General features: G+C 54.2%; 1 protein-coding gene across 1 annotated transcript in view; it reads right to left on the reverse strand.

Annotated features, from left to right (window-relative positions):
* The window catches only part of PFKP (phosphofructokinase, platelet), a 109805-nt gene that overhangs the window by 53396 nt on the left and 37915 nt on the right, over nucleotides 1–18494 (reverse strand). The window contains exons 8-16 of the mRNA XM_027089350.1: nucleotides 15637–15732; nucleotides 14247–14339; nucleotides 13509–13634; nucleotides 11940–12004; nucleotides 11376–11445; nucleotides 10941–11087; nucleotides 8644–8714; nucleotides 7011–7098; nucleotides 6243–6395 (exon numbers count right to left, since the gene is read on the reverse strand). Of these exons, the coding sequence (XP_026945151.1) occupies nucleotides 6243–6395; nucleotides 7011–7098; nucleotides 8644–8714; nucleotides 10941–11087; nucleotides 11376–11445; nucleotides 11940–12004; nucleotides 13509–13634; nucleotides 14247–14339; nucleotides 15637–15732 (909 nt within the window). The remainder of the gene's footprint in view (nucleotides 1–6242; nucleotides 6396–7010; nucleotides 7099–8643; nucleotides 8715–10940; nucleotides 11088–11375; nucleotides 11446–11939; nucleotides 12005–13508; nucleotides 13635–14246; nucleotides 14340–15636; nucleotides 15733–18494) is intronic.

Consider the following 18494-nt stretch of genomic DNA (forward strand, 5'->3'; position numbering starts at 1 on the left):
GCAGCCAGCTGTGTCAGGAACTGGCCCAATCCACCAGCAGGCTGACACTGGATCTGGGAACCCTGCAAACGCACACCCCAGAACCTGGCTCTGCCCACCAGTGAGCCAGCACTAGCCCTGAGACCCCCCAGTGTTCCACAGCCAGCTGCCTTGTGACCTGCCCCCTCCAACCGTAGCTGGCAGCCTGGGCATAAAGCAGGGGCTCACAACCAACCAGACCAGGGGCCGACCATACCTACAAGACTGCCCTCAGCAGTCTGCTCACCAAAACAGAAGGAGCCACATAGCTCACATAGGGGACACCCCTAAAGCGTACAGCCCTGGTGACCAGAGGGAAGTGTGCAGCTGGAATGTATAGGACATCTCCTGCAAAAGGCAACTTCTCCAAGATCAGGAAATGTAACCAACCTACCAAATGCACAGAAATAAAAACTGAAAATTAGGCAAAATTAGGTGATAGAGGACCATGTAGAAGGAATAAGATGAAAACCCCAGAAGAAAAACTACGTGAAGTAGAGATCGGCAATCTATCCGATAGAGAGTTTAAGGCAATGATCATAAAGACGATCAAAGAACTCGGGTCAGAACTGATGAACGGAGCAAGAAATTTCAAGGTTTTAACACGGAGTTCGAAAATATAAAGGAGAAACCAAACACAGGTGAAGAATACAACTGAAATGAAAAATACACTAAGAGGAATCAACAGTAGATTAACTGAGGCAGGGGAATGAATCAGCTAGGTGAAGACAGAGTAAGAACTGGGGTGCCTGGGGTGCAGGAGAGGGGACACAGCAGTAGGGGGATATGGGGTGCAGGAGGGGAGACTCAGAACTGGGGGACAAGTGGTGAAGTTGGTGTGACTCAGAATTGGGGTGCCTGGGGTGCAGACGGGGGGACACAGCAGTAGGAGGACATGGGGTGCAGGAGGGGAGACTCAGAACTGGGGGAAAAGGGGTAAATGTCGGGCAGACTCCGAAGTGGGGGGACATGGGGTGCAGGAGGGGAGACTCAGGAGTTGGGGGGGCAGGGGGTACAGGAGGGTACTCAGTAGTGGGGGGACAGAGGGTGCAGGAGGGGAGATTCAGAGGTGTGGCAAATAGGGTGCAGACTCAGAACTGAGGGGACAAGTGGTGAAGTTGGGGTGACTCAGAAGTGGGGGGACATGGGATGCAGGAGGGGAGACTCAGAAGGAGGGGGACATGGTTTGCAGGGGTGAGACTCACAAGTGGGGCACATGGCGTGCAGACTCAGAACTGGGGGGAAATGTGGTACAGGAGGGGAGACTCAGTAGTGGGGGGACAAGGGGTGAAGGTGGGGTGACTCAGAAGTGGGGGATATGGGGTGCAGGAGGGGAGACTGAGAACTGGGGGAATAAGTCGTGAAGTTGGGGTGACCTAGAAGTATGGGGACATGGGGTGCAGTAACGGAGACTCAGAAGTGGGGCACATGGCGTGCAGACTCAGAAGTGGGGGGACATGGGGTATAGGAGGGGAGACTCAGTAGTAGGGCACAGAGGGTGCAGGAGGGGAGACACAGAAATGGGGGGACATGGGGTGCAGGAGTGGAGATTCAGATGTGGGGCACATAGGCTGCAGTCTCAGAACTGGGAGGACAAGGGTTGAAGGTGTGGTGACTCAGAAATGGGGGGACATGGGGTGCAGGAGGGGAGACTCAGAAGGTGGGATACCGGGTTGCAGGGAGGACGAAGCAGTGGGGGGACATGGAGTGCAGGAGGGGAGACTCAGAAGCAGGGTGACATGGGGTGCAGGAGGGGAGACTCTGAAGTGGGGCAGCACCAGCCCTAGGTCTCCCTGAACTGTGACCCCACAAACTAGTGTTCTGACACAGACTCTGGGACACCGAGCCCTGCAGCCAGAGACTCAGGACCTGGTCCACACAACAGGGTACAGAACTGGCACCAGGACCTGGCTTCACCCACCAGCAGGTGGACACCCACTGTAGAACCACTTCAGCACCACACCCTGACTTGTCCGGACACAGCCAACATACAGGCAGGCTGGCACAGACTCCAGGACCCCTGGGTCCTAAACCCACCACCAGCAGGCTGACACCAGCTCTGAGAGTTTTGGACTCCTCAGTCAGCCCCACCCACCTTCAGACCAGTACTAGCTTTGGGACACCCCAGAAGCTGCAGCCAGCTGTGTCAGGAACTGGCCCAATCCACCAGCAGGCTGACACTGGATCTGGGAACCCTGCAAACGCACACCCCAGAACCTGGCTCTGCCTAGCAGTGAGCCAGCACTAGCCCCGAGACCACCCAGGGTTCCACAGCCAGCTGCCTTGTGACCTGACCCCTCCAACCGTAGCTGGCAGGCGGGGCATAAAGCAGGGGCTCACAACCAACCAGACCAGGGGCTGACCATACCTACAAGACTGCCCTCAGCAGTCAGCTCACCAAAGCAGAAGGAGCCACATAGCTCACATAGGGGACACCCCTAAAGCATACAGCCCTGGTGACCAGAGGGAAGTGTGCAGCTGGGATGTATAGGACATCTCCTGCAAAAGGCAACTTCTCCAAGATCAGGAAATGTAACCAACCTACCAAATGCACAGAAATAAAAACTGAATATTAGGCAAAATTAGGTGATAGAGGACCACGTGGAAGCATTAAGATGAAAATCCCAGAAGAAAAACTAAGTGAAGTAGAGATCGGCAATCTGTCCGATAGAGAGTTTAAGGCAATGATCATAAAGACGATCAAAGAACTCGGGTCAGAACTGATCAACGGAGCAAGAAATTTCAAGGTTTTAACACGGAGTTCGAAAATATAAAGGAGAAACCAAACACAGGTGAAGAATACAACTGAAATGAAAAATACACTAAGAGGAATCAACAGTAGATTAACTGAGGCAGGGGAATGAATCAGCTAGGTGAAGACAGAGTAAGAATTGGGGTGCCTGGGGTGCAGGAGGGGGGACACAGCAGTAGGGGGAGATGGGGGGACGGGGGGGAACTCAGTAGTGGGGGGACAGAGGGTGCAGGAGGGGAGACTCAGAATTGGGGCACATAGGGTGCAGACTCAGAACTGGGGGGTCAAGGGGTGAAGTTGGGGTGACTCAGAAGTGGGGGGATATGGGGTGCAGGAGAGACTCAGAAGTGGTAGGACATGGGGTGCAGGAAGGGAGACTCAGAAGTGGGGGGACATGGGGTGCAGGAGTGGAGACTCAAGTTCCACAGCTCCAAACACAGCCCGATGCAAAGCAGAATGTGCACCCGATGGGCGTCCGCCCCGTCTGTCTTCATTCCTCCCGCCTAAAACCACCTTGGGGTGCCTTCTGCAGGAAAATTCACAGGCAGGATGGATCCAGGCCTCCCGGAGGGCTGTGCTCTCTGCCCACCCCCTACTCCTCCCCCCACCCACTCCCTAGAGTCCCAAACAGGCCGGGTTTCAGGGGGCTGCACCCCAAGGACACGAGGATGGGGCACCCGCGGTGGGTTAGTCCAGGGAGTGGCCGGGAGGAAGGTGAGGGGCTCCAGGGGGTTGCTCACCTGCCTCTTGCTCCCTCCACCCGGCCTGGCTCCCACACCCCACACGGACCCTCCTCCGCCTGGCGCAGCTCAGGACCACTGCAGGGCCGCCGGATCCGGACGTGAGCCCCACAGTTAGACGGACTCCTGGGCTGTGTGAACCCCCGCCCCGGGATACTCTGGGTCAGGGGGCGCACGACGTAGGCGGTGGACGGGGCGCCAGCACCTTGAAATCTGACGGCGGTTCTACACCTGCAGGTACTCTCCACCCTCTGGTCACCATCACTCCCCTGCTTTTCCTCTGATCTCCAAGAAAACGGGAGGGACACTGGGGGCCCGGGAAAAACCCTGTCCAGGACGCGAGCCCGAGGTCCTGGGGCCGACGCTGAGCCACCCACACCGACGTAATTCAGGGCCACCAGCAGAGCTGTAGCCACGGCCACCTCCCGGGGCCCGGGCAGCCCCGAGGTCGCTTCAGCTGCGGTTCTGAAGGGGACGAGTGAGCTGGTTCTAGGAGTAGATGCAATGCACAGCCTCACCCTGTGGAGTCCCTAAAAACCTGCCCTGAGGCATTAACTCTGCCCCAGAGACGCCGTGACCTTAGAGACATTAAATCCCCTGGGGATGTTTCGGGTGACATGTCTGTAAGCTCAGCACACAGGCTGACAAGGAGGTGACATGAGGACAGTGGTTAAGGGTCCAGAGGATGTGACAGCTGACCACATGAGGCCACCTCGGGGTCCTCACCCTAGGCCCTGGGGACATTCTGGCCACCTCAGGCCCCTCCCCCAGCACGGTCCTGCCTGCTGCCCCACTCCTTGCAAGTGTCCGGCCCAGCCGAGGCCCGAACCCAGGCCTCCTAAGAGACTCAGCCTCACTGTGGCTTAACACACACAACCCTGGGAGAAACCCAGCGACTTCAACACACCAGCCCGGCCTTCTGTCACCCCAGCTCCAGGATCCACTGAGCAGGCCTGGGGAGGGGCAGGCCCCCTGACCATCCTTCATGAACCAGAACAAGACACCCTACTTAGGCCCTCGGAGCATCACTCCCACCTACCTTGTAAGGACAGCCCTGGCCCAGTCACGGACAGGCATTGCCCACTTTACAACCGTGAGCCTGGCTCCGAGAAACTTGAATGAATAAAATCCTGAACGTAAAGGGTCGCGTAATAATCTCAAAACCCCTTGAAGGGAAGCAGGATGGATCATTTGGAATTTTCCCTGGACTTATTCTGGTTTTCAAATTTTCAACAACACACGTAAGAAATCTTTATCACATGGAAAAATCATGCTTTGTAGCAAAGTAGCCTGGAATTATAAAGTGGGAGAATCCCGTCCTGCCTGAGGGCGCGTGAAACATCACAGGGTGGTAGCACCGACCTCGGTCAGGACCCACCAACGACCACTCCCAGGGTCCCTGCCACCCCAAGGGGGTCTAGTTAGGTGACAACTAGGAAATGAACTTCCGTTGCTCTACTGCAAGCGTGGAGTGAGCAGATTCAGATCCAGCTATGCAGGAGAAGCAGTGACACAGTGATGACATTCATTTTGCGACAGACATGACCTTTCAACTCAGAGCTTGAGCATCGATCAGGAGCTGAATTAGTCCCACAGCAGCGAAAGCACAGATGGTGTCACTGGGGAGGCACAAGCAGCGGCAGGCAAGCGGGCAGGGACGTGGGTCAGGAGGTCCAGCGTGGGGACACAGGCGACACTGGAGGGCTTTTCAGTAAAGAAACTGCGGAAAGTTTAAGAGGCTCAGGAAAGCAAGAAACAAGCATTGCTTACAAGGTAAATTCTATCCAATAGAGAATTCTATCCAAAAAGCTTTTCTTTTATCTACCAGCACTATAGAGACAGATTTGATGCCATGGGTTTAAGGAAAAATGCTTAGAAAAACAGTCACAAGATCTACGTCTTGCAAGGAAAATAAAATGTTAGAATTTACTGAAAAATTTTAGATGCCGAATTTTTTGAAAAAAGGGAGTGATGCATTCTGTGTTAGATAATGACCTTCAAACTCCAATGTGATTTCCCAAGCGTGATTTACAAATACAATGATTAAGAGGTATTTCTATGTTTTGTTATGGCCATTTGGCTAAAAACAAACAAACAAAAAAAACTACATTCAAATAACATCAATATTATTTTAGATGTGCTTTATCGTCCCAGTCCACAAAGGGGAAGATGAGGATGAGGCTATCGGCCGAAACCAAAAATAATACGATTGTTTAAAAGAGGATTCAGGTCAATGAATAAAATTATAAAATCTTTAGTCCAGCTTCTACCCTTGAATATCAAAGCACGGGCCAGTGGACCCAGGATTTAACACAATAATGTGTTTTAGGCTTTTGGTAAATTTAGCTCAGCCAAAAAAAAAACCAGGCATTTAAATGAATATCCACGTCACTGTGACCCAAAACTACCTGCACTACAGATGATGTCACCCTGGCCGCGGCACGGAAAAACGGTGGCAAAAGATCTTTGGAAGCCGAATCGGTGATTGTCAGACTTTTTTTTTTTTTGGCTGCATCAGCATGTGGGATCTTAGCTCCCCACCAGGGATCGAACCCACATTCCCTGCATTGGAAGCGCAGAGTCTTAACCACTGGACCTTTTTTTTTTCTTTTTTTTAACTTTCAGCAAACCACCCTAGTGCCCTGGTTCTGCCTCGAGTGCACAGGTAGATAAAAGCGGGCCAGGCGCCCTGGGTTAGTGTCCGCGGCACCTGCTCTGCTGTCAGCACTCACGTCGGTGATGGTGTTGAGGGCGGTGTCTGCCCCGATGCTGAAATCGGAGCCAGGCACGTTGTTGGAGACGGTGGCGGGAACCATGACCATGGGGACGCAGAACTCCTTGTGCTTCTCCCGGGCGGCCGACAGCTCCAACAGTCCCAGGTAGGCCTGCAGGTGGGTGTGTGCAGTTGTGGGGATGGGACAGGGGTGGGGAGGGAAATGCATCGCCATCACGGGCAGCACTGCACCCAAGGTGAGGCTGCGGGGATCGTCCCGTTGGGGTGAGACTAAGCCGCTCACGGGTGAGAGTCTGACTGTTTGAGGCTCTCACATTTTCTTTAAAGGAAACAGAAAGGTCATCATGGGACTGATCTTGGCTGAATATCAAAAATGAAGGTGGACAGTCCAACATGTAGTTAAAAGATAATGATCTGGCCCCATCACTGCCCTCCTCTCTGAATAGCCAATGGGCTTCCAGTTCAAGAGAGAAGGTCATCTCTACAGACTCGACAGAGGTGAGAACTCCCTGAGCGGACAGACCCCAGACATGGAGTCAAGCTTTCGCTTCTCGATCGAGTCCCTTTACATAGCTGGGCCAGTGTCTGTCCCCGAGTGCTGCCACCCCTCATTCTCTGCATTACCATTACTGAGCGGCCGCTGGGCCCGAGGCTGCATGACCCCCGGTCACAGAGAGGGACAGACGGCACAATGTTTACAGGAGCCGGCACAGGGTCCCCATTCAAACCAACAGCGCTAGCCAGCCAGCAGGGGAGCAGAATGTACCTCGAATCCACCGATGATCAAGAGCGCGTTGATGCCATGGGTGTGCATCTGAGCAGCGATGTCCTCCAGGTACTTCCCGGGGAGGGTGCTGGGGACGGTTCAAGGGAGGAGCGGTCAGGCAGGACCCCCTTGGTGCCCCACCCTCCGAGGCTGAGCTGCACGGCCCTGAGCGGCAGGGGGATGTCCGCTCCCTCGTCCATGCTGCTGGTGGACAGAGGGGCTGGGGAACCACACGCGGCAGAGCGGCCAGCAGTCAGGTCTCAAAAGAGGGTCTTTTCAAAAGAAAAGGGGAAGAAACTTTGCAGCTGTCCAACACCTGGATCTCAAAGAACCCTGCTGCCTGGTTAGGGAAAAAAATGAACCACAAAAGCTTTCAAGTGTTCACAACGATAATTGGATGGAAACTTCCAGTTTTTGAGTCACGTACAGAGTACATGTACCCTACCCCATCTAAGCTCATTTAAAGTCACCTCCACACACACCTGCTCATGTCGTCCCGTTTTACCACCTGTTCAAACACGGCCGGCAAGTGGAAGAGACAAACGATAGTCAGCCGTGCCCCATCCTGAGACCAGCACCCACCCCGATCTCTCCCTTGTGCTGTCTGGAGTATCAGGGGTTTATACTTGGGGTGGGTGTAGAGAAGTCATAGGGCCTGGGTGGCCAGGGCACATGAGTGGTCACGATGTCGACTACAGGGTCCCTCCCAGCATCCGAGCATCGTGAGAATACGCTGCCAGCTGGCCCCTCCAGCCACCCCAGAGCAGCCCCGGGGTGGGGCTCGTGAAGCCGACTGTGCTGAGGCATTACAGTTGGTCGGAAGGGGCCTAGGAGGCAGCCGATAGGGCCCTGGCTCCTAACTGGAGCTCTGCTGTCAGAACACCATCCCCCGAGGGCGCTGGGGGGTGACGGGACCAAAAGCGCTTTGGAGAACTAGGCCAGCTCCACAGATTCCTGGGTGACGCGGGCACCCAGCTTCACAGCAGGACAGAGGCTGGGACAATTCCCCTGGACAACAAACAGGCTCATATAGAGTGCAACACTCGTTAGGCTTAAGTACCAACTACTTCCTTTCCTCATTAAAATGTGCCACTTAATGATGGCTGCACCTGAGGTCAGAGAAGAAACAGCTTCGTATTAAATCAGCGCCTCGGGAACACACCCCATCCCCGGCTGTGCCCGAGAACAGAAGCGGCTGCACTTCAGAAACGTGTGGTTCTGTGTGGAGCCCCCCAGGTCCTCCCTCCGGCTGTGGGGACCTGGCGGCTCAGGCCTGCAGTCCCCACGCCACTGAGCCAACATCAATCCTGTCTACACAGCAAGGTCGCCGCAGCTCAGACATCCCTGTCTGCATCACCTCAAGCGAGATGAGGGGTTTCTGCCACCATTGGGTTCTTCCAATCAATGGAAACAAGGAATTATCAGAGGAAGCCATTCCCAGGTCCCCTGCTTTGTCTCTTTTTCAGGCCACATCTCATCAACTCCCCATAACACAACCCAGGTCCCTCCCGGACCGGAGCCAGGACGTGAACCAATTCCTCCTGGGTTCCTTTACGGGAACTTAAAGCAGCAGCATCTGCACCAGCTGCTCCCCGCAAGAACATTCAGGTCAGAATCAAGACAGGAGAATTACCGTTTTGTCCCAAGAATGGAGCCGCCTTGGCCGGTCCAGCCGCCGACATCTGCCCAGCCAAATTCCTTTACCTAATGTGCAAACAGAAAGAAACAGCTGTAGCGAAAAAGAAAAAGGAATTAGAGAGCTTTAAAAACAGCTCAGATGTCTGCACCTCTGACAGGCTTTGTGTCTGTAAGGATTTGAGAAATGTTAGGAAACGGCTTTCATTTCAAGGCTGAATGAGCTGCAGCCTGAACCAGATTCTAAGGCTCAACAATTAGGAACACGGACAGGCAAAGCCCCCCGCATGTAGGAAGGACCCTGCATCTTATTCCCCGCCATGCCTATCAGAGGCATGCTTTAGTTAGCCAAATCCCACCATTGCGAAGTAAAAGAAAAATTAATATTACAGTTTTCTTAATTAAACTAAGATTAAAAAAATGCTTCTTAAAAATTGAGAACCACCTACGAGCACCAATAAATGCCCACTAGGTGTTTCCACAACACCCCACAGCCATAACAGCAAAACGCTTTCCTTTCCCCCAAACACACACACTCGGGGCGGCCACAGTTTGGAATATCACCGGCCTCCAAACACGCATCTTCGCCCAGGTCTCCTGAAGACCCTGCACAGGGTGCCACCTGCTCACTGGGCACCTCCCACTCCATCCAAGTCCCAGCGCCTCTCAGATCTCCCATGTCCATCAGTTGCAACTCATTCCTGCCTCCTTTCTTCACACCTGTGCATACTTAGTACTAGAGCAAATCTTATTGGCCAGGCCTTCAAAATGCACCCAGACCATGGAAGACTTCCCACGGACTCTGCCATCACCAGATTGGACCAAGCCGCCCGCATCCTGCCTGGGCTATTGCAGATAGTCCCCCAAGTACTCTCCTGCTTCCCTACTCCTGCCTCTTACGGAAACCTGTCAGAATGCACCACACCCCTGCTCCAAACCCTCCTGTCTTTTCAAAGCAAAGGCCAGACCCCTTAGGATCACCTACAAACCATCCGGCCCTCTCCTCCTTTTCCCTCACCCCCTTCCTCCTTCCCCCTCGCAGTCACGTGAGCCCCTCCCGCCCCCCCCCCCAACAGCTCAGGGCCTTTGCACCGCCCGCCCTGCCTGGGACCAAGATCCGGTGTCCCCGAGGGCACTTGCTCAGCCCTTCACACGTTGGTCTGGGGTCACCCCCCAGCATCACTGGCTGGAGGGCCTCAGTGAAGATGCCCATGGCACTCCAACCTCCTCCCCTGCGTTTTTTTAGCCCCAGTCACGTTCTGATATGCTGGAGAGTTCACTCCACTGATTTTTACCTCTGTCATCTCCCTCCCTGAGATGCAGGGAGTCTTGTCTGCGTTCTTCACCAATTTGGTTCCACAGCCTAAGAACTCAGTAAGTAGCTGCTGAGTCACTGGGTGAATAAACACAGCCGCCCCCTTATCTGCAGGGAGTATGTTCCAAGACCCCCAGCGATGCTGGAACCCTACATATCCACCTTTCCCTATACATACACGCCTAGGATAAAATTTAATTTATAAACAGGCGCAGTAAGAGAATATCCAAATTGCCAGCATCACCCGTCTTGCACTTTGGGGACATTATTAAGTAAAGTAAGGATCACCTGAACTTAAGCACTGCCATACCATGAGGGCTGATCTGATCACCAAGTGACTCACGGGCAGATACCCTGGACCAGAGGATGATTCATGTCCCAGGAGGACAGAGCTGACAGTTGGAGATTTCATCACGCTACTCACAACGACACGTAATTTAAAACTTACAGACTGTCTATTCTGGAATTTTCCATTTAATATTCCTGGACCACAGGTAACAAACCGGAGAACTGAAACCTCGGATGAGAGGGAACCAGGAAACACCCGGCTAAGAGCGTAGCGTCTGTAGCCTCCCCACGTGTTTAGCACCCTGCATCCTATGACCTTGGTCTTGTGAATTAAGTCTCGGTGCCCCAGCTTTCTCATTAGGAAAATGGGGTAATATCTTAGATTTTTGAGAGATTTAAATGGGTTAACACAGTAAGTAAATCGCAGAGGAGCAGTAAGTGTATTCAGTAAGCACTCAAGCAGCGAATCTCTTCCCTAGGTTTTTATCGGAGTGGGTGCTCAGCGCGCTGGCCTTGTGCATCACCCACGGCATCCCATGCACACCCCACTGCAGCCTCGTGCGCACGTGCTCCCCTTTCCACCTAATGCCCGGGTCCTCGGACCCCAGAGAGGCCCTCCCTACCACCTTTGAGAAATCCGGAATCTGCCTTCTCAGCAAGGACCTCCCTCGCCAGGCGCCCCTGGGACTCACCTGGCCTTTGGCGAAGCCCTCAAAGCCGTCATACACAGCGAACACCTTGTGTCCGTCGGAGATGCCCACGCGCACGGCCGCGCGCACGGCCGCGTTCATGCCGGCGGCGGGCGCACCCACGTTCACGATGCCCACATTGCAGTTGCTCTGTAAGTCGGAGGGGGGGCGTGTGGGTGTGTGCAGGTCGCAGCAGATACGGCTCGCACCGCTGCACCCTGGAGCCGGAGCGTGTGGGCTGAGCGCGGGGCCCAGGCGCCGGAACTGAAAAGCCTAATCGCCCAGGTTGGGGGGGGGCAGGAGGAAAGGGTCGGCGGGGCGCGGTGTGGTCTCCTGGGAGCCAAGACCTGAACTGGCCAGGGCAGAAGGACACCCAGGCTAGAGCAGGACCCAGGCACTGCCGGAGGCGGGGACGTGGCACAGCACAGCGTCTCCTACCTTACGGATCTGGGAGTCTGGCAGCTTGATGGCGAGCCGCTTGTAGGTGTTCAGGTTGTTCTCAAAGCTCCTAGAAGAAAAGGACGGTGTCAGACCAAAGGTTAGAATGTAGACGGAGCAGTATGGGCTCATCTGGGGAGAAGGGGCCTCAGAGGACGCTTGTGCCGGAGGCAGATGGCCCGCAGGTGCCAGCTTTGTGTTCGGGCTCGCAGGGAAGGCAGCCTCAGGTGTTCCCAGTGACTGGAATGGATGTCCTATGAGGGGCATGGGGCGTTTAGGATGCAGCAAGTTTCTTTCCCCAAATGCTAGCAGCCACATGCCACTCTCTATCCTAATTTCATCAGCTTCTAAACAACCCCACCCCCACCCCCCGACCCCCCAAATAAATTTCTCTGTAATTAGTCACCCGGGCCATTGACCTTTAGGAACAGTGCCTTGACTGCATACTGTCTTAATTTCTGACTTATGTTGATACAGAACAAGCACCGCCTGGAGGTACATTCTAACACCAGGCCTGACGAACAAAGGCTCCCAGTAAAACAGGTTTTTTCCTGGAAGACCCACCTTCCTCGGAGTTGCACAGCGTCCTTAAATCTCCTCTCATCCATCGCCTTTTGTACTTCCTGGGTCTTTAAGGAATTAAAGAAAGGAAGAAAGAACATGTCAAGACAGTGCATCCTCAGATCCAGGCTAGGGACCTGGAACCAGCTTGGTCCTTGCATCCGGGTCCCTTCACGTCCAACCTTGTAGCCAGCAGCCTGGGGTCAGCGAGCCTGCACTGCCTGGCTACGGGGGGGAAGCCTAGGCCGCCCACCCAGGCTGCTTCGTAGAAAAGGACGAGGTGGGACCACTGGCCTTGCCAGAGTAAGCGAGGCCTGAAATCTTAGGGATTCCGGCCCATGAGAGCGAGGCCAGAAGGAAGCGGATCTCCCAGGCCAGGCTCTGAAAAATCCCCGTTTGACGCCGGTGAGGAAAGCATGAACAGAACCACCCCTGTCCCCGGGGAGTGGAGGACGCAGGTGACGCTGTGGCAGGGGCGGGGGGCCGACTGTCCCGGGGAACAGAGCGCTTTGGGACCAGCACCGCCCCCCCCCCCCCCCCCCCCCTTCCACCTCAGGATCCCCGGCAAGTCATCCATCACTCTGAGCTTCAGTTTCCTCCTCTGTGTGGTGAGAAAAATGCCCCTACTTCCACTGTCATTGTGGTGGTCAACGCTGCCAGGCCCTTAGGAAGACACCTGGCAAGCAGTGGTCAGTGAGGGGTTGGCTGTGGCCTTGTGAACCACAAGCTGAGACGTATGGTCGTTCAAGGACAAGCTAGTGGTACCTACTGGCTGTCTGTCTCAAAACGGACAGAGAGACACTGGACAGAAGAAATGTGCTCACAATAAGCTGCTGCTCATCATTCCACATTCTGTTCTTTTGAGCCACAGCCTCAGAGTCCACACACGTGCACACACCCTCATACACACATGCACACACATGCACACACACACACAGACTTCCTCTACTGCCATCGGCTTTTGGAAAGTATGTTTCTGAGGGGTTACTTTCAACAAGTCCTGTGACTTAATTACTTAATTACCTCTCTGTACATGTTATAAAATACATACACCTCAGAGCCACTGGGAAGACCAAATAAAATGAGAGTCGTGAATAGACTTTGCAAAATAAAAAACAGTAACAATTCCTAAGGCAACTCCACGGCCGCTGCAGCTACTGGACGGTCAACTGGAAAACCATCCCCTGCTTCCGTGCAGCCACTGGCCTGCGCTCCACACCCAGAGGAGGCGGCGCACGTTGGGGTCCCCCGAGTCGGCCATCCCTGTCACATCACAGGTGTGAGGGCCTCGGGGATGGGAGGGCAGGAGCAGCTGACCCTGGAGAGGCTGGATGGTGCCCTCCCCACCCTGAGAATCTCCCCGCGGTCCCTGCAGAGCCATCTCCGGCCTCTCTGACCTGCCCACAGGAAGTGCCCGGGCACCCCAAGGACACCCCCTCCCGACAGACTAGACTCGCGGAGGGGGCCCGCGTGCTCGGTGTCATGGGCCCGGGGAAGGCCTTCCGCCTGTGCTGGGGGAGGTACCCGCCCCCGGTCCGCCCTGTGCTGGGCAGGGCCCAGCCCCGCACTCACCATCTGCACACATTCCATCAGTGGCAGCCGCACCGCCTGGTTCCCGCTCAGCGACACCACGCAGGCCGGGGTCTCGGGGGTGGCCTGGAGGAGGGCGACCACGGCCTCCACCCCCATGCGGCTGGCCTGGTAATGACATCATGATGGTTGGAGCTGGCCCCGGGCTGACCCGGAGACCAGCCCGGCGCCCATAGAGGCTCCCCTCGTTCAGACGGGACCAGCCCCGTTCTCAGCTCCTCCGTCCTCAAGGCCCCCTCGCTTCTCCTGCACCGAGTCCCCGTTAGTTACTCAGAGCCCTTCCCGATTACTTCTAACCACCTCCAACAACGAGATCAACTCCGCTAGGAACTGGCGCGCTGGGGGGCGGGGTGGTCAGAGGCATGCGGAGCAGGAAACCGAGAATTGGACTCTGGGTCTCTGTGGTCCCTGGGTCCATTTCTAGAAACCTGCCCGTGGACACCCCCTTTCCACCTTCTGGGTTTGTCCCCCACATTTGGCAGGGTCTCTCAGTGTCTGGGTCACCAGGGGCCTAGGAACCCCCCTCGGTTAGCAGGTCTCCCTATGAGACTACGAGCCGTAGCACCCTAGGGACAAGCCAGCCGGCGCTGTGGGCAGAGATGCCCGTTACCGATGGCTCTACTCAAGATCACCCAGTCTTCGTAGCAGACTGGTCCCTTTGCAATCCCAGAGGTGTTCCTTTCCTTGTGACGATGCCTGACCATTTCCAGCCTCACTTACCAAAATCCTGTCAAAGGCTGAAGGCGTCCCACCTCTCTGCACGTGTCCAAGGATGGTCACCCGAGTGTCATAACCCAGCTGTGTGACCACGAGCTGAGGGGAAACACAGGACATGGCTGGGCACATCAGCTTGTTCTAGGGCTGGGGGCTGGGAGCAGGGGAAGGTCTCTCTCCCCTTCCTACATATCTATGTTGAAGAATGTTCTAGTTTCTAAATTTCACTTCCTGAAAGAATGTTTAACGGCTTGCTGAAATTAATATTTTTTAAAGAATACTTTTATCATCAAATAAAACCTTTGTGCTCCTACCTCGCAAGTGAACATAAGTAACACAATTTTAAAAAAACACTGTTTCTATAGCTTGTATTTCAAGCATATACTTTGTAAAAATCTAAACATTTCCCTGAAATCACCTTGAATTTGTAAGGTTGTATTTGAAAAGCATGACACAGTAAAATCAAAGCGTCCCCTCAGTCCAGGGCCCAGGTGAACCCAGCCAGTGGCCGGGACAGGCTACCTGCCTTGACTGGCCCTCATTTACTTTATAAAAATGATGGGGCTGGGTCACAGGAATTCCATGGTCCCTTTTGGCTCTAATATTCCACAATCCAATCTCAACTTCAGTTAAGTGGGAAGGAATATCTTTGCCCTGACTGTATTGATTACTTCTGTAAATACTGGCAGATGACTTTCACAGATATTTTGATAATCAGGTGAAAAGCTGGTCAGGGAATACGTAAAAGGCATCAGAGAAACCAACTTGCAAAGCCAAGGTGATGATGTCCTTTGCCCTGATGGGCGGCTTCCACCAGAGCCTGAGTCTGTCTCCCCAGCACTGTGTCCAGAACCTGCCCAGTTACCTGGGCAACCGGGGAGCACAGCAGATCCCTCCTGGGCCAGACAAGCCAGCACCCGCCGACCAAGCCCAACAGGACTCGGGCAACAGGATTGCGGGGTCGGCCTCCATGCAGGGTGGAGGAGCAGTGACTAAGGCCAGCCGAGCGGCTTTCTCTGTGAATAAGGCCATGCTCAGCTGATGCTCCGGTGGGAGACGGAACTCTGCTGACCTCCTAGCTCCTGGGCAGCCGCCACCCAGAGCTGGAACCTTCTAACCCCACCCGACTGCATTTCCTCTGTCTCTGTCGGGGGAGCCCGGGGCCTCTGGGAATATTCCCAACAGTATTCCAGAGGCAGGGGCTCACCAGAAGCCAGGAGCTGTATGATTCTGATGCCAATAAAGTTATGAGTCATTACGAAAATATTTTTAATGAACAAGAAGAACAAAAAAACTTTAAATAATAGCGCATGGTTCCAGACTCCTGCCCTGCCCGGGGTGTCTAAATCTCCCGTTTCTAGACAGGCTCGGGGGGTGAGAAGCCTGAGACACTCACCTCTTTGATTTGCTCAGAGGTGATGGCTCTGTTTTGGGTGTCAATGGCTCCTTCGGCCACAATGATGATGTTCAGTCTTTTTTTCCGGGCACGGTTCTAAGGAAAAAGACGAAATCCTCAAATGCCTAAACCATTCTTAACGACACAACAGGGGCCTCTGCCCCATCTGAACTGGCCTCTCTCCAGGGAGAAACAGTCACCTGATTTCATAGGTGGTTCTTAAGGACACAGGCAGGTCAAGGTACCCTAGGTAAGCAGGTGGGACAGGACTGCAGATGCAGAAGCTGCTGTGACATCACCACAGGCAGAGGCCGGCCCCCGCTGCCTTTGACCCCGACCCCCGGACGGTGATGAGCTCCAAGGCTGGGCTCTCCGGGGAGGGGGCTCTCCACTGCAAACCAGGCCCGACAACTCCCCCGGAAGGCAGAGCTTCCTGCCACCTCACCTCAAGGAGGTTTGCACATAAGACCATACAGTTACAGAAATAACGGGGAATAAAAATCAGTGTTTAGGGCTTCCCTGGTGGCGCAGTGGTTAAGAATCTGCCTGCCTATGCAGGGGACACGGGTTCGAGCCCTGGTCTGGGAAGATCCCACATGCCGCGGAGCAACTAAGCCTGTGAGCCACAACTACTGAGCCTGCGCGTCTGGAGCCTGTGCTCCATAACGGGAGAGGCCGTGACAGTGAGAGGCCTGAGCACCGTGATGAAGAGTGGCCTCCACTCGCCACAACTGGAGAAAGCCCTCCCACAGAAACAAAGACCCAACACAGCCAAAAATAAATAAATACATTTATTTAAAAAAAAAATCAGTGCTTAAAAACTGATTTTCGCCTTTGTGATGGGCAGCACCAGCCCCAGGCCTGGGCAGGAGGGGCACAGAGGGGAATGTGGGCTCAGGCGGGGTCGGAGCCGCCCTGCAGGAACAGCCAGGCTGGCAGCATCCAACACTGGGGTCCGCAGTGCTCCCAGGCTCATGGCCAGCATCCTGTGATGCCCCAAATCACTCTCAGTGAGTCTGTTCTCCCTCAAGTCCCCAGTCAAGGACCCTCCTCTGGGGGGTGTGAGCTGTGTGGGGCAGTGAGCCCAGAGTGGGCAGCACCTGAGAGTGTCAGCCAAGAGGGCTCGGCCCGTCCTGCATCACAAACACACATGCTGTCTTGTTGGTTTATGATAGATGTTAAATTTGCTACACTTTTTTTTTTTTTTATTGGCCACACCGCGTGGCATGCAGGATCTTAGTTCCCCAACCAGGGATCGAACCAGTGCCCCCTGCAGTGAAAGGTCAGAGTCTTAACCACTAGACCACCAGGGAAGTCCCAAAATGTGCTAAACTTTGAAGAACTTATTAATCAGAGTACTTTCTAAAAGGTATAAAGATACGACAACAAGAATGATTATTTTAGCATCACTTGAAAGAGCAAAAATGGAAGTAATGACTGGTCCATAAACATGGAATTGGCCAAATAGCCATACTTCATCCATACAATACAATATTCCAAAGTGGCTAAAAAAAAAATAATGGGGTCAGGGTCATCCCTGGTGGCGCAGTGGTTAAGAATCCGCCTGCCAACGCAGGGGACGTGGGTTCAAGCCCTGGTCCAGGAAGTTCCCACATGCCGCGGAGCAACTAAGCCCGTGCGCCACAACAACTGAGCCTGCACTCTAGAGCCCGCGAGCCACAACTACTGAAGCCCATGAGCCACAACTACTGAAGCCCATGAGCTACAACTACTGAAGTCCGCACGCCTAGAGCCCATGCTCCGCAACAAGAGAAGCCACCGCAATGAGAAGCCCGCACACTGCAACGAAGAGTAGCCCCTGCTTGCTGCAACTAGAGAAAGCCCCGGCACAGCAACGAAGACCCAACGCAGCCAAAGATAAATAAATAAACTTATAAAAAAAATAATGGGGTCACCTATCCACTCAGGTGGGAAGACAGCCAGCTTGTCTGTGTAGTTCATTGACTGCCTCCTGGTCCCCCACCCGGATGGAGTCACTCATTCACTGAATCCTCACAAAATCTCTAAGGAGCAGCAAGCAGCATGACCCCGAGTTACAGCTGAGGAACTTAGGACATGAAGGGGAGGTCGTCTGACCAAACATCATTTGCTCCGTGGTTGGCAGAGCCAGGATCCAGCCCTGGGACTTCTGATACCCCCGAGTCCTTTCCAACTTTATACCGAAATGCCCATGATTGGGGGATGCTCTGGGGCTTGCTTCCTGGGCCAATTATCTGGTAAGGTGTTTAGAGAAACTCTCACAGTGCTACACTGATAACCAATAAAAATTAATGACAGGCACTACAATATCGAGTGTTTCCACCCAAGTGAGCTTAAGCCATTAGTCCTAACTCTGCCAACGCTTAAGGGGGAATCCCAACACGTCCTAGCTGACAGGGCACTTTACAATGTCCGAAACTCAAGGAGGTTTGCAGATCAGACCACACAGTTACAGAAATAATGGAGAAACCTAAAAATCAGCCCCACGGCCTCACTGCTGATCTTCTGCCCAGCCAGGTGCTTCCTCACAGCCAGGGTGCTTCCGGCTCTCTAAGGGCATTAGACTTTGGCCTGTGTAGTGTCACTGTCAACGAGGGCAGGGACTTGGGAGGAGAAGGGACAGATGCAGGGACAGGCACGTCCCTCAAGTAATGCCCCGTGGAATGGCAATTAAGTGGATGTTCTCAGCGCCACGATGAAGGATCTGCCTAACAGGAGGGCCAGTGCTTGACTCCTGCAACCAGCCACGTACCTTCCCACACCAGCTGGCTGGCACAGCATGCCGCCCAGGTCCCCAGGTCAGAACCAAGAGATAATGAACTCGTTTGTTACTTCAATGGTCATAGTCATCCCTGGGA

This window comes from Aethalodelphis obliquidens, unplaced genomic scaffold, assembly GCF_003676395.1.
Source record: "Aethalodelphis obliquidens isolate GAN/ISIS:26980383/991018 unplaced genomic scaffold, ASM367639v1 scaffold65, whole genome shotgun sequence".
In the NCBI taxonomy this organism is placed as follows: domain Eukaryota; kingdom Metazoa; phylum Chordata; class Mammalia; order Artiodactyla; family Delphinidae; genus Aethalodelphis; species Aethalodelphis obliquidens.